At 40.5% G+C, this 14,975-nt stretch overlaps 2 protein-coding genes across 3 annotated transcripts in view; one reads left to right on the plus strand and one right to left on the minus strand.

The window, feature by feature from the left end:
- MKRN2 (makorin ring finger protein 2) overlaps positions 1-7,289 on the plus strand; it is a 9,684-nt gene extending 2,395 nt beyond the window's left edge. The window contains exons 3-7 of the mRNA XM_010295474.1: positions 285-589; positions 2,142-2,356; positions 3,900-4,010; positions 6,049-6,193; positions 6,760-7,289. Of these exons, the coding sequence (XP_010293776.1) occupies positions 285-589; positions 2,142-2,356; positions 3,900-4,010; positions 6,049-6,193; positions 6,760-6,903 (920 nt within the window). The 3' untranslated portion in view covers positions 6,904-7,289. The remainder of the gene's footprint in view (positions 1-284; positions 590-2,141; positions 2,357-3,899; positions 4,011-6,048; positions 6,194-6,759) is intronic.
- Positions 7,290-10,027: 2,738 nt separating this feature from the next.
- RAF1 (Raf-1 proto-oncogene, serine/threonine kinase) overlaps positions 10,028-14,975 on the minus strand; it is a 33,812-nt gene continuing 28,864 nt past the window's right edge. For both annotated transcript variants that reach the window (XM_010295476.1, XM_010295475.1), the window contains 3 exons: positions 13,563-13,694; positions 11,976-12,110; positions 10,028-11,172 (listed from right to left, as the gene is read on the minus strand). In XM_010295476.1, coding sequence (XP_010293778.1) covers positions 11,032-11,172; positions 11,976-12,110; positions 13,563-13,694 — 408 coding nt within the window. In that variant the 3' untranslated portion in view covers positions 10,028-11,031. The remainder of the gene's footprint in view (positions 11,173-11,975; positions 12,111-13,562; positions 13,695-14,975) is intronic.

Here is a 14,975-nt window from a genome sequence, read left to right on the forward strand (position 1 = left end):
CACTGCATGGGCCAGTTATCCTCATGTGAAATGAGAGGATTTTTTTTATCCTGTTTGTAACCAGAAAACAGCTGCAGAGACATTGAAATTGGACTTTTCAGTAGGTAATTTGTAAAAATACTTGCTGATTAAATTAGGGGCTTAGAGATGAGATTTCATGGAGAAGAAAACTTTTTTAAAACAAAAAACAAAACAGTAATCATTGGAAAGAAAGTATATGGAGCTTCTTGTGTGGGTTTTGTGCAGTGTCTTGTATGGCTCATATTACGTTTCTTTTTCCTAAGATCTGTGTGGCTTGAATGAAGAAAAGCAGAAGCCCAGTGCTACAAGCGACGTGGTCTGTTGCAGCGACCAAAATGATAATCTGGAAATGAAGCCCCATTCATATTTGGAAGCTATTTGCAGCGGACTGGAAGATCCGGTAGCTGGAAGTTCCTGTGCCGACGGAGAGCAGCTGTGCCCTTACGCTGCAGCGGGAGCGTGCCACTTCGGAGATCGCTGCCTTTACCTCCATGGAGACGTGTGTGAGATATGTGGATTGCAAGTACTTCACCCTTTCGACCAAGAGCAGAGGAAGGCTCACGAGATGGTAACATTATCATGAAATCGGAGTGAGATTTGGTTTGCTCAGCGCAAGATTTGGTTTGTTTGCTCTAAAATCCAAGGATGTGTTTTGTAGAAGAGCCTGTTTTTCTGAGGAGCTTTTGTTTTATTGTTTGTCTAGTTGTAAAATGATTCTAAGAGTGGTCTGTGCAAGCATCAGGGACTTAATTGGTAACGATGATGCAGATAGCCTTTAACAACAGCATCTTCTTTTTTTTTCCCATTTCATCCTTATGGGAAGCTTGCCTGTAGCCTTCTCCCAGAACTCCCTAAAAACTCTACCGGGAAAATGTCTTTTGTAGCTTACATGCCATCTCAGTGGTACGTTGTGTACGGCGGGGGAGAGGAATTGTGGGCTGCTGGTGCGTTCCGAGAGATCGCCCTGCCAGTCTGCCAAGTCACCCCTTCAGACGTCTCTTCTTGGTCGTGGCTGATTTCAGGGCAGGGCCAAGTAGGGACAGACTGAACGGAGTACAAAGGTTTTGGAGCTGAACCTGAAGTAGGAGAGCTGGAGGGACCGGGTGAGGAATTGGCTGGGTAAAGATGGGCTTATGGGCCTGCTCTTTTCTCTGCCTGGCTACCAGATTTAGGTCAGGGCTGGCCAGGAGTTCTCAAGGCTGAGGAGGAGGAAGACCAGCAGTGCTAGTGGTTACTGAATCATAAATCTCTCCAGAGTCTGGAGTAGAATCCAAGGGGTTAAAAACCTCAGTTTTTGTGCAGTCAGCATATACTTGGCAAAATGTGCTGCTGTAGGGGTTGGCTTCTCCCAGGAGCTTGTTGGTATCTGGCACGGTGTCCCGTCACCGCTGCTGTCAGGTGCTCCACTCCAGAAGCAGAGGTGTGTGTTGGATGAGAAGGTGCAGTAGTCAAAATGCTGCTACTGATGTGGAATTATTTTGTGTCTATTATTATTATTGTTATTATTATTATTTAAAGTCTTTTAAATTTATTTTACTGGTCAAGGCCTGAGAATTTTGAAAAGTAAGAGGTAAAATTATACAGATATAACGACCACCTCACCTTGTAGTGCTGTGAGAGTGTAAATTGGTTATTGGTTGTCACTCCTGGGATACTGTGATGAGAGGTGCTGTAGGAAAGCCTGTAGTAAGAGAACTAATTCCTTAGCTAGGGTGAAGCTTGGTATCCGGTGAATGAATGTGGCCTTAATGATAAGCAGAGTAACAGCTCGAGTGTGGCACCTATTCTGGACCCTGAATTAGGTGGCTTTTCGGGGTTATTTGAAGCATCTCCTTGTGCACTACCTGTTCCATGACAGAGAGATAGAAAGGTGTAAACTAAGAGCGTTCAGGCAGCCTTACTTCTGATACTCCTGAAGCTGCAGAGAACATTGAAGGGCTGAAATATGTGATTGAATTTAATGTTCTTAAAATGAAATTATGACGATGAAGGGTAGGAATGATGCTGTTAATCAGCCTACCTCGTTTTTCTTGTAATCGATCTCTTTCAGAGACACTTTTGTTGTACAAGGAGCTGGCTGATACATGGCCTGCAATAACCTGTGACCTCTCTTGTGACAGATGTGCATGGCGACATTCGAGCATGACATGGAGAAGGCCTTTGCCTTTCAGGCAAGTCAGGACAAAGTGTGCAGTATCTGCATGGAAGTGGTGTATGAGAAACCATCGGCCTCCGAGAGGAGGTTTGGGATCCTTTCCAACTGCAATCACACCTACTGCTTGTCTTGCATCCGGCAGTGGAGATGTGCCAAGCAGTTCGAGAATCCAATCATAAAGTAAGTTGGTGTTAACCAGAGTCTCTCCTCTGCGGCCTGTGTGGGTGAGATGGGCTCTCCAGTGTGCTTTGACTTGAGACAGAAATAAAACTGGTGACGAGGGATTCCATAGCTGTAAATACTAACATAGCCACGAATAAGATCTGAGCTCAGAAAATCCTGGTCCAAGCGCTGGCAAATTCCAGGACGCTGGAGTGTGACTACGAGAAGAACTACCTTCAAGGCGTATAGGAGGCATCGGGTGTCCTTTGCCAACTTACATCCTGCAGTCCCGAATGGGCAGAGCATGGCCCTTTGTAACTTGGCCCTCTCTCACTGCGTGGACGGTGGGGCAGAGTGCATGCATGTGAACTCTGGAACCGCTGAGACCTTGTTAACCCATGCCCTTCACAGCACCCCCGTCCAAGAACAGTAGCTCCTTTTTTCCTATGTATGTGCTTAATTACTGGATTTTTCTCCTAATGATAGCTTACTCAAGCTAAGTGTCCCATTAATCACACATTTATCTTTATCCGAGTAAATGCCTTCATCCTCTAGCTCTATAAAAAATGCATTCCTTAGATGAGAGAATTTAAAACATCCAATTAGGGAAATTTCTGGTTTTGAATATCTCTTCGAAAACTTTCCCAAGTCACAAGCATGCTGAGGAAAAAGTGGGAAATATTTCAACTTTTCTGCCAAAACAGGCCTTTCCGCACAACTTTCATTGAAGCAAACGTTGGCTCATCAGAACATAACCTGTATTGGAGTCGAGCTTCTGGTGGCCAGGTGCTGAGAGATTCTGCCGACAGTAGGAAGGGACTGTGAGGAGGTTTTTTCAGAAACAGCACACTGGAAACCAGTTTGAGTATGGATTAAATACTAACACAAATTCTTCAAACATATTTTTTACATTTCTCCATAATGGCGAACATACTGGTCGTTGCAGAGTTAATCTAAAGGAGGGACTTGGCTTAGTTCTAAAAGCATTGCCTGCTGAGAGACAAGGTGTTTCATGGGACTTACGGGGAGGAGGTAATAAAGCCTTTCCTAGGCTTGTTGTGGTATTTGAAGTTGCATATTTCACGTTTGATCTTAGTCCCTCATGTAGAAATCCATCTTGTAAAACCGCTAAGTGAACAACTCATCGCTGCTGGTAGAAGTCAGATCACGTTTCAGAAGGCTTAGAGACCTTCCTTTGCCCTTTTTTTTTTTTTTTTGCCCCCAGCTGGTTTGGCTTTCTGCTGCATGGGAACTGCAGTACTCATGGAATAGTCATGGTTTATTTCTGCGCGTCGAGGAAATACCTGTTACTTTTGTTCCATTCTAGAAACGAACGCAAGGTAGCGCAAACCTGGACTGCACCGAACTGGGTTATGATTTCAATTGAAACCAATATCAAAAGTGCGCGTGTGCTGTACTGACCTGTGAGGTGTTGGCTGATGCTTCAGTGTGACAAACCATCTCCTTTTCACCTGGGGGACTGCTCTTTCTGGCTAATTTATTGAGGAGTATCGCTCTTGGGAAGTAATAGCGCATTGCTGTTTTGTCTCGATCCATTAAGGTCTTGCCCGGAGTGCCGTGTGATATCCGAGTTCGTCATTCCCAGTGCGTATTGGGTGGAAGACCAGGAGAAGAAAAATGAGCTGATTGAAGCATTTAAGCAGGGAGTGGGGTAAGTTCAGTAACCATAAATACTATTTACATTGTCCTTTAAGATAGATGCACTAAGAGTTTGTCAATCACAGTGCCTGCAGTTTTAAACTTTACGTAATTACAAACCATTCTACAGAGAACTCTTAATCTCTGTTAACACTTTTATTTCACTCTGTGACTGCTACGAAAGGGTCTGTTGCATGATTATAGATCAGAAATTATTCAAACAGTGTGCTCTGAAATGTTAACGCTATTTCGGTTCACTTGCCAAAATGGGATTTCGTGCGTTTTCTGTTGCTCCCGTAATTCCCTGGAAGGTTTGTCAGTTACTGAGGAGAATGAGTAGGGAAGGAAAATGTAAGAGTCTCTTGACGTATGGGATAAGAATTCGCAGGGCTTTTGTAATGTCTGCTGGAAGCGGAAACAACTAGTGTCTGCATTCCTTCTGTCATCTATCTGTGCTTGACCTGAGTGAGCGATGACGATGTCGCTGAAGGTTGTGCCAGCTTTTCTCTGCACCAACCTTTTAAATGTGCCCTTTGGAGTACAGGAAAAAATCGGCCGAACTTAAATCTGCGTGTAGCTGTTGCTACTCGGTTTTCAGCCGCTCGGGAAGCTTTAAGTCTCTCAAGTCCTCTTTTAACACAGCAGAGGGATTGTTGAAAGCTCCGTTAAATGAATCCAGCATCTTGTCTCATTTTATTTTAGTGTCGGGCAAAATACTTGAATAAAATTAATCACTTTAAACTTGAGGTTCTACAGAATAGGGTTTGTTTTCAAAACCCTATTGCTGTCCTGGTTTTTCATTTTGATTCATAAGGACTTTGAATCGAGGGTGGTAAGCTGCGCTCAGAAGCCTTGGCTTGGTGCACGTCCCCAGCCAGGGAAGCGTTTGTGTTGTTGGAATAGAGGTGTCAGGTGGTGTCAGATGGTGTCAGAAGTTGGGTTTTGGCTCTTGTCAGCTGGTTGTATAGAAGAGAATACAAAAAGGGTTTCTGCTTAAGTGCTCAGCTAAGACTAATACATTGTGTGGTAGGTAGAATTTCTGTACCAAAGAGGTTTTTATGGCTAGATCTCTTGGGAGTCAGTTTAACTTGAGGATTTAGTCTTGCGTGGAATAAAAAAATGCTAATTGAAGGGGCATCCAAGCTAAGAGGAGGGGTCACACCAGCACAAAACCATTCCAGTTTATACGCCAGTGCCGGAGGGAAGAAGTCATCCCTAGAAACCTGGAAGTCACAGATGACTCGAGTTCCAAACCAAGACAAATTCATTCTGCTTTTAATGCCCTGCTCTGGTTGGGGGGGGTTTAGTGGTTTGGTTTGGGGGTTTTTTATTATTGTTGTGCTTTCTTCTCCCTTTAGTTGCTATTTGATGGATTGTATCTATGACTTTAGAAACAGTTTCATCACTCCTTGCATATTAAGTCTACACGGTCTATTGCATTTTCTCTATCGTTTCCTCTTCAGATGTTTTTCATTGTAGAACAATCCATCAGCCCTGTCCCTACTGCCCCGAGTACTGCTGCGTGGCCTTTGTAGGGAACACCTTCCTGAAACTTTGCTACAGAGCTGGAACAGCTTAGTCAAACAACAAAGCTGCCAGAAACATAAATTAACAAAGTATTGTCGTAGAACTTCCAAAGGAGATGAGGAGAGGAACATGTTCATAAAAATGTAGTGGTGGAAAATACGGGCGTGGAGTGTTGCTAGAGAAATTGCAACGGATTTGCTCACGATGATGAAAATCCATGTGTAGGACTGATGACATTCTTTGAACATCCCTCACTTTCCCTATCTTAAGATAGATAGTTTAATTTTTTTGACTTATGATGCTGTTCTCTTATGTGTTTCTTTGTTTGCTTTTAATAATCTTTCCCACCTGTTTTGACTGCTATCAGGGAACAGGTGACCAAGGCTCTTGAGGTGCTAACAGGAGCAGTACTTTGTGTCACTGGCTAAGGAGGAGATAAGCAGCCACAGAGAGTGAGCTGTAATCGATTTCCCACTAGCTGAAGGCAGTAACTGTTAACTTTCTCTCTCTTCTAATTAAATCAGGAAAAAGCCCTGCAAGTACTTTGAACAAGGGAAAGGAACTTGCCCCTTTGGAGGAAAGTGTCTTTACCTTCATGCTTATCCAGATGGGACACGAGCTGAACCTGAAAAACCACGGAAACAGCTCAGCTCTGAGGGGACTGTGCGGGTAAGGGAACACTCCAGTCAAGTGTAATTAAAACCACGTTTTGAATGTAAAGTGTGCTACTTTACTTAACTAGGTTTCATACCACACCTGGCCTTGGAGAAGTGAAGAAAGCATCCCTCAAACTTTCCTTGAGGCAAAGGTTTGCTGTTGAGGAAAGGAGAAGGCACCTTTCTTCACAGGAATTCTGCTGTTAAGGTTTTCACCCACAGTATGAAAAACTCACCTTGCTTGCTGGCATAGAGCTGGCCATAAGACTGGCTTAAAATGGTTAAAGCCTTCTCTAAAACTCATTAGGGCCACCCTGAATAAACCGGTAGGCCTGCCTTGCCCAATTTAGAAGCAGCTTGTTAACGGGGCTAGTTTGACCTCACAGTGCAACGCTACAGAGAGCGGCCGTCGCTTTGAACTTAACAGCAAGTGTTGCCAAGAACGTTCATGAATCCTGGCACAAACCCAGCTTTTGAATCTCAACTTCAGCTTTTTTTTTTCTAAATGAAGAAATAAGACCGATGATGGAACCGTGACACGTTGTGGTTCATGCTCAGTTGGATTTTCTTCTTTTCCAGTTCTTCAATTCCGTTCGGCTGTGGGACTTCATTGAAGACAGAGAAAGTAGGACTGTCACCAGCACAGACGACGAAGTAACAGAGCTTGGAGAACTTTTCATGCCCCTTTCTGGGGCTGATGAGGATTCTGCTACTTCTCAGTGAAGAGGAGGACTACAGGTGCTGTCTTCTGTAGCAATCTAGCTATTTACTTAGTGATGCTTTTACTTTCTACAGCACAGTTAGAATGAACGTGCCCTGTGGCTTACTTGTGCAGTCCTGGTAAAGTTTTCAGATAGTTTTTGTATGGCAACAAAGATACTAAAATATATTTAAAAGGTTAAATTGATTGCATGGAAAAACAAATACCTTAATCCCATGAGGGCTTTCTCCCTCTTTGGCCTAGCATATGCTGTCTTGTGAGTTGAGTGGTAGTGTAAATACAGCTCCCCTCTTACCATTTAAAGCTTAAGCTGTTAAAAACTCTTGCTAAATATTTTGGGGGCTCCCCCCTCCCAACTAAATATATATCTACAAAAACTCACTGGGAATAATGACCAGTGTAGCTTTTTCTTCCTTAAAAAGACTATTTAAGAACTAATACACACTTATACCTCAACGTAGTACCTAGAGTTCAGAATCGAGCTACTGTATTCTTGCAGCAAGTGTTTCGGTAGCGGGGCTCTGTCAAAGACTGTGCCCTTGTTTTAAAATAATTGAAATGGGCAGCAGCAGGAAGTGTCTCTCAGAGCACCCACTGTAAAGCAAATAAATACAACTGTACCCATCCATGAATATATCCAGGCAGAGCAATGCAACCTACAGCTAAATTACACTTAGAGCACAAATTGGATTTTGGAAACGGCATTGTGAGAGTAAGGAAGGTGCTTTCAGTAGTCATCACAACAGTAACAGTCAACTGTTACTTCAATTTAACTAGTTGAAATGTGTGTAACTAACTGGGAAACCTCGATTCAGGTTAAATGAAATAGCCAAAATTAAATGAAGTAACAACTAAATAGTTTTTTGATCTCCATAAGGTCAGTGATCTTATAGTTTGCAACTCTACAACATAAATCATTTCAGTTACCAAAGAAACAATTGGTTTTATCTGCTGCTATTCTCTCTCCATGTGCCCCAAACACAGCAAGAAACACCTTGCTGAAGCTGTAACACAGCCAGGCAGGACAGCAATGCTAAGGGCCCAGGAGCTGTTGGGTATTAAGGTGCATCCGAGTTAAAAATTTAATTCATGCTAGCCTTGCAAAAGCAATTTGATTTTGAAATTTGGTACAAGAAGTTTAACTGCAAAGTTAGTTAGTACAAATGACTTAGCAGAATTAACTACAAATTCAGTCTGGACACAACTGAAGCAGCTACTGGGTAATGCACCAAATTGTAATGTAATTACCATCATTACAAAAATTAAACATTAAAACACTCGAGTACAAGCAGAGTTTTCTCAAGCACATTCAGCACACGATCTTCAAGTAAGCAGAGGGCCAATTCCAACCCTGGGCTTGAGGACACCCTCGAAAGGTTGCTTGTCTGCTTAAAGACTCAAGCATTCCAGAAAGCGTGATTGTTGAGACAACAGAAATTATTTGTATTGTGAAGCAAGTATATTTAGAGACACTTGTGCAAAAAAACCTTATGTCAGCACAGCAAACAAGGTGTTGCTTTGGGGGTCAAAAACTAGGATCTGGGTCACTGTCATAAGGCAAACAGCAGGAACCTTAATCTGGGATTGAAACGTTTTTAAAGGGAACCAAATTAGTGACTCCAGGCTTATCTGCTGGCATTTCTGGGTCAAAACTGAAGCTGAGACACATCCTGGATGAAAATACTACATTTCTATACGTGTTCCAACAGATGAGGGAGAACTCCCCCCATCTCTGTGGGCCAACAGTTCCCTCACATTGAACATGCAAATTCTGCTCTCTGCTCTGACTGAGGAAATGTAACTTCTTTACCTTAAACAAGACATTCTTGATTTACTTTGCCCCAAGAAGACATAAACCAGGTAACAGCAGTCTGAAATTAAAGAGAGAACTTGTTTTTCAAAGTTACCTAGGCACAACATAAACAGAAGTTTTAATTTAAGAGCAGTAAGACTTAGCAACTCAGACCTTTCAAATTCTTCACTTGGCAGCTTTCATCTAATTTAACATCAAGTGCTGGTCAAACTAAGCCTCTTTCTTTCTTTATGAAAAATATTTGATTTTTTCAAGAGATACATAACCAGTTTTAAAAATTAGGAGTTAATTGTTTCTTTTTGGAAATCAGAGCTAAAGTAAAAGCAGCTTACCATTTCCCTTTTTTTCTTCTTAAACTTTTTCTTATTATAATGAATAAGTGATAAATTATGTTTAGAGAGGGATGCAGTTAAAATACCAAGAATATTCTTAAAAATCATGCAGAACTATATGGAACAGTTTCCTTCAACTCAATTTACTTTTTAGCAAGCAAAGGTCATGCTCAGTTATCACCTAAGGATCAATATTCCACCCTTCTTACAATGTTATACAATATTCTGAAGACAAACAGCCTAGATACTATCTTTTAAGCATGCGTCTGGCTTATGTGCTTCAAGTTCCTCTCTCCCCTTTCACAAGCGCTTTGTGGCTTTTTTGCTTGCTGCAAAAAAGAAGCGGCTATTTGGGCATCCCAGGCAGTTGGGAGTTGCACGTGTAAGCTGCCAACATTCACAGCAAAAGTATTTTGCCTAACAAATTTTAGGCAGCAGTCTAGACTGAGGGAACAGCAGCTGTAGCCATCTTGTCTCTTTGCTCGCTAGACCTGAGCCCCGCACCTATCCACGTGCATCTCCAAGAATGGAAACTTTGCTTCCGTTCTTTCCCTTATGAACACATTTAAACAGAATGCTATTTAAAAAATAAATTCTTAGACTAAACCACCTGTTTTTTGTCATCTGTGAAGTTCAGCCAAGACAACAAAACACTCGCTTCTATCCAAGTAGAAACAGGCTCACCCAAAATAAAATGGTGCAGTTAAATGGCCTGGTAGTACATCAGCGTAGGTAGCTTAATAAGTAGATGCTGCTGAAAGATTATTACAGTAGAATAAAAAACATCTTGTAAAGAATGTGGTTGGAAACCTACAGGTTGTCATATCCAGTGTGTTTTTACTTTAACTGCTATTACCTATCCTAGTAACTTTAAAAAAGTTCTTCAGAATGTCATTTTCTGAGTTTTTTCAAATCTAGACGTACATGTCAGAACTGTGGATTACTACATTAAATGACGACATTGAACCTTAAACCTAAAATTTAATTTATTTTATTAAAATAAGATAATCAGAGGAACCTTGGCTTACAATAAATGCATTTTCTCAGGAGCAATAAAAACAAAATTAAAACCCAAATCAGCAAGAAAAACTGTATATGCTCAGTTTCCTCTTGATAGTGCATCTCTTGGACAGCTTCAGATGGGACAAAGACTATGCTCATTTCGCAGAAGTATACAGATAATGTTAATTAGCCTTTTCTCAGCCACAAAAGCCTGTCTTTCTGCACTTACCACCTCATTGGGCTGCAAGAAACAAGTCAATAGTACCAAAATAAGCTGCTTAAGTTACTGAAGATGACCGTAGCAAGACTGGCTAGCTTCCTTCTCTGAGCAGTACAATTCAGAATATATTCCATTCTTTTGCAAGAGTTTTTCTTCTATGTGCAAAACTATTGCAAAACTATTTTGTGTTGAATTAGCATTTTAACTTATTTCATTGGCTTGATGAAAGCTCTTAGGCAGGAGCTGATTTCCAGAAAGTCTTTTCCTCTTCCCTCAGTCTTGTCTGCAGATACCCATTTCAGGCAGAACGCCCCCAGCTTGAAGTGGCATATGGCACAGGGCAATCAAGGAGCACCATAAGGCATCATCTTCCCTCCAGCGCCGAGGCACGCCATCCTTGCTGTAAAATACACCAATTTATCAACAGATTCAAATCAATCCAGAAACACCGCCAAAGAAACATCCATCGCTTCTGTGTATGGGAAAAATAAGGCTCAAGTGCATCTATTAAAAAAATAGTAATAGACCTCTTGATTTATAGTCTGTTAACTATCCCAGTAAAAGAAACTGTAGAAAAAGGCAATGTGGAGCTGTGTCCCTGCAGGATAAAAACTGCAGAAATCCTTAGCAGCTTGTTCTTAAAACTGGGACGCGGATAATCCTGCTGGCACTGATCCTGTACACTGAGGCATTAAAAGCACAACTTCTGTTACTTCTATTCCTTTCCTGTCCCTGGAGAGAACAAGGGAAGGGGAGCAGGATCCTAAAAGACGGGTAGTCTCGTAGATGTTAATGTGCATGAATTTATGTCCTCTGTGTGGGCGGCGCGATGCAGGGACGGTTCAGAAGCACTCCGGTTGATTTTGGGTAAAGAATGTTGCAACAATTCAATGGATGACAGTATCTGAGGGAAACACACAGAAAATGAAAAGAAGGCTCGTTAGAGCTGCTTGTCTTTAAGTCTTAAACCTTCATTTATTACAGCTTTAGGCATATCTTTAAGAGCAACACTATGCTTTGTGGAGGCACTGAAAGCAACACACTAGGACTACACCATACAGCTTCCTTGCTATGAGGAGTCTGAGTTTCAGAGGACAGGAGGATACTTTTCATTAGTTCACAGACATTACCATCAATGAACAAGTGTCTATGCAATTCTCCAACAGAGTAACAGGGAAAGAATTGCATCTTCTGCCTAACAGTCTGTACAACACTTAGAAAGAACTTTTTGAACAACAAAAGTTATACTGGATTGGAACAGCAAGGAGTTATTTTTCTAAAATCTGCTGGTATTTAATTCCAGCTATTTAATGAGTATAAGAAAGTACCTTCATCATCCTCATAGTGACAGGAAGGGGGAAAGTATCCTTTGTAAAATTACCCAAAATTGATTTTTATTGTGTTAGTAGGTTGGGGTTTTTGCTTATCTCTAAAATAGGTCAGCTGTTGAAAGCAAATCGCTCTAGTGTTAGTCTAACACTGCTTCAATCTGCATGCCTAATATTTTTTAATGACCTTTACAAGAACTATGTACAATGAGAACTGCAAACTGCCTAAGGGTTATCCAAGATGCACGTATGAGTAAACGCAGAACACAAAGCAGGCTACACCTTAGATAGACCAAAACTGGTATCTATGTAGAATGTTCTGTGTGCTAATGGCTATTTACAAAATACTTTGAAACTTATATGCAGAAAACACACTTACTTGTGGAAATAGAGGTCGTTCTTCCCTAACTTTCTTCAAACAATCTGCTACAAGCCTCTTCATTGCTTTGGGGCAGTTCTTGTACAATTTACTGAGGTCTGGAGAAGCATACCCTCGGCCAACCATGAAAATAATCTGAAAAAGGAGAACAAGCACGTAGCAAAAAACCAAATTTGTAAAAGTTGTTTCACTGGTTGATAGCTTTAGTGTCCCAAAGTGATTAAACATGAGAACCAAAGGCACACACACAAGCAAGAACCTTCTAGATTTGTCCAAATTAGTTAACCCAAACAACGGTGCTGCTTTTGTGTAAGGTAGGATGTGATTAAATCAGAGCGACACTGTGGTCGGTAATGCTCAAGAAGCGAAGGCACTAATGCGTTTGGAATGGATCAGGAGATACTACACGATACAGACATGACATGGCAATTGTCCTTCAACTGAAGGCTACGATGACAAATGAGCCTCAGTTTGAACAGTTCTAAGCAGCCAGTCCATTTGGCACAACAGCTTAATCCATCAGTAGAACTGTATTTTCAGGTATCGCTGTAAAACGCTTTCAAAAGGAGAGGTACAGCTAGCACGCTGAAGGAGCCATCACTAAAGAAAGGTCAATATAATGTTGCTAAAATAAGGTGTCAGTGGTGTTCTCCAGGGAATATTCCATCCCTCCCCAGAAAACTTACTTGAGGGGCAAGTGTCGCATGTTTTGCGACAGTAATGATTATTAAAGCTTGCATATAATTTCAATATTATGAGTTAAAACACATTCCCATATCCCAGTTTGTAGACAACCTTAAAAATAGGGAAAAACTTCCTTCACTTAACAGAAATGGCCTCTCCGGCTTGGAATACAGACCATGTAGCATAATAGGGGCTAAAATCTGGTAGTTTGTCCCCATACACAAACACTGCTCATTATTAGATCTTAATTTAAAAAAAAACAAAACAAAAACCAAAACAACAACAACAAACACAAACCGCAACTGAGGGTCAGCAAAACAGAGATCAAAGAGCCTCAAGTTCATGCCCTACAGAATGAGTTAGCTCTACACTTGCTAAGCCAGAAAAAACACTCATGTCAGGAAAACAGTTGAGGTTTCTGGCCTTAATGTGCTGCTTTGTAATTACTGGTTAACGGACTTGGTAAGATTACGACTTAGTAACGACTAAATCACACAAGCTGAGAGTCAATACTAAAACGTTTGACAATAGCCACTATTATTTTTTTTTCCGCTTAGTAAAAAGCACAGAATCCAATCTTGCTGATATAAGAACAGCACATTTAACATCAAAAGGGAAATCTGACATAACCGCAAATACATAAACCAAGATTATACTGATATAGCAAAAACTTTAACCCCTAAATAAACAGGACACTTAAAATGTTTATTAAAAAGATTATTTTTTTCTTGAATAACTCTCACTGTGAGTATTTAAGTAAATATTCAATTACACAGATTTGCTGCTGAAACAAATCATGTTGTAAACAACATTTCTGTACTTGTTTCGCATTTGTCTTCTTGAGGACAACAAAATGTACTCTGCCCAGAAATAAAATGCAGTGTTCTAAAGAATGTTTCTTACCTGATCTCGGTTGTTGATGTGGGAGTATGGTAACTCTCCTGTCATTAGTTCATATAATACTATTCCATAGGAGTAGACATCTGACTGGAAACTAAACGGGTTACTATCCTGCATCCGTATCACTTCTGGTGCCTGTAGAAGGAGAAAAGAAAACACATTAAGAGCAATCATTGAAATGGAAACAGCAAGCAGAGAGCGAGCTCGACCCAAAATTAGTGAACAAACGATACCTCAAGACTTCTGATGAGTTTTACTTACGGCTCTAGAGAAGTTCAGTCACTGCTACTCTACATCTTATTTTACAAAAATGATACAATTGAGAGTAACCAAAAAAGCAACACTTTAACAAGTATTTCACCATTAGAAAAATAACTATTCTTCTTTTTTGCAATATATATTCACTTTTGTTACATCTTACATACAGTTGAGTCTCTCACTATCAGTTCGTAGTGTTAAAATGGAAAAATATAAAATTCTAATACAGACTTCATCTCTTGTAAAATTGATACCAAAACATTTGCATGAAATCTGAAAGCCAAATATGAAATAGCATATATTGAAGATCAGAGAAGACAGGCAAGAGCATTCTTGCATATTTTCAAAACAAAGCAAAAATATGAAGCTGAAAAGAAACAATGTTGAATGATTTAATAAAACAAGATATAAACTATAAAATATTTTTCCTGTTGACGAAGATTCCCCCCCCAAAGTCATCCCTCAGAATTGCTGAGCAAAGTACTAGTTAAAGGACAACAACAAAAAACCCAGCAAGAGATTATATCAACGTTCAAGGAAACAATCAACCTTCCCTTCTACGTAATGACAACTCAGCAAAGATGGTCTATAAACTGTTTAAATGAAAAAAACCTGCAAAGAGCAAAAATGCAGCTGGTTGGGTTTTTTTCCAAAGATCTGTTTTATGTGCATAGGCATACCATTAGGTAAGTTAGTTTTAAATCCTTTTATGGAAAGCTGTAAAAAGCTTTGGCTTGCCTTTTTTTTTTTTAAGCAAAAACTGTTTCTGCTTTTGTAACTTTGTTTCATGTGATTTGTGTATTTTATAGGTCACAAACAAATCTTGGCCAAGCATCCCGATATTCTTAATGAACACTTCCTGACTTCTCAAAACACAAATACTTGAGGAACAATGCAGGCTGCAAGCCTAGTAATAAAGAATAATTTTTAAAAAGGAAAACCTGTTTTGAGTAATGCCTGCAGCTCATTCAGTGCTAAATATTGAAAGATTTAAAATGTACTAATATGTATGTTCAGCAAGTTCTTTTTATTTGGTTACACTTCCCTGAAGTACCTGCCACAAATGTTGCTGCCTGCCCTATCCTGGGAGCTGGAAAATATTGCTCATCAGTCTACATGCTGAATGTAAGCGAACTGCACAGTATTAACAAAAACAGG

This window comes from Phaethon lepturus, unplaced genomic scaffold (assembly GCF_000687285.1).
Source record: "Phaethon lepturus isolate BGI_N335 unplaced genomic scaffold, ASM68728v1 scaffold45209, whole genome shotgun sequence".
Taxonomy (NCBI): domain Eukaryota; kingdom Metazoa; phylum Chordata; class Aves; order Phaethontiformes; family Phaethontidae; genus Phaethon; species Phaethon lepturus.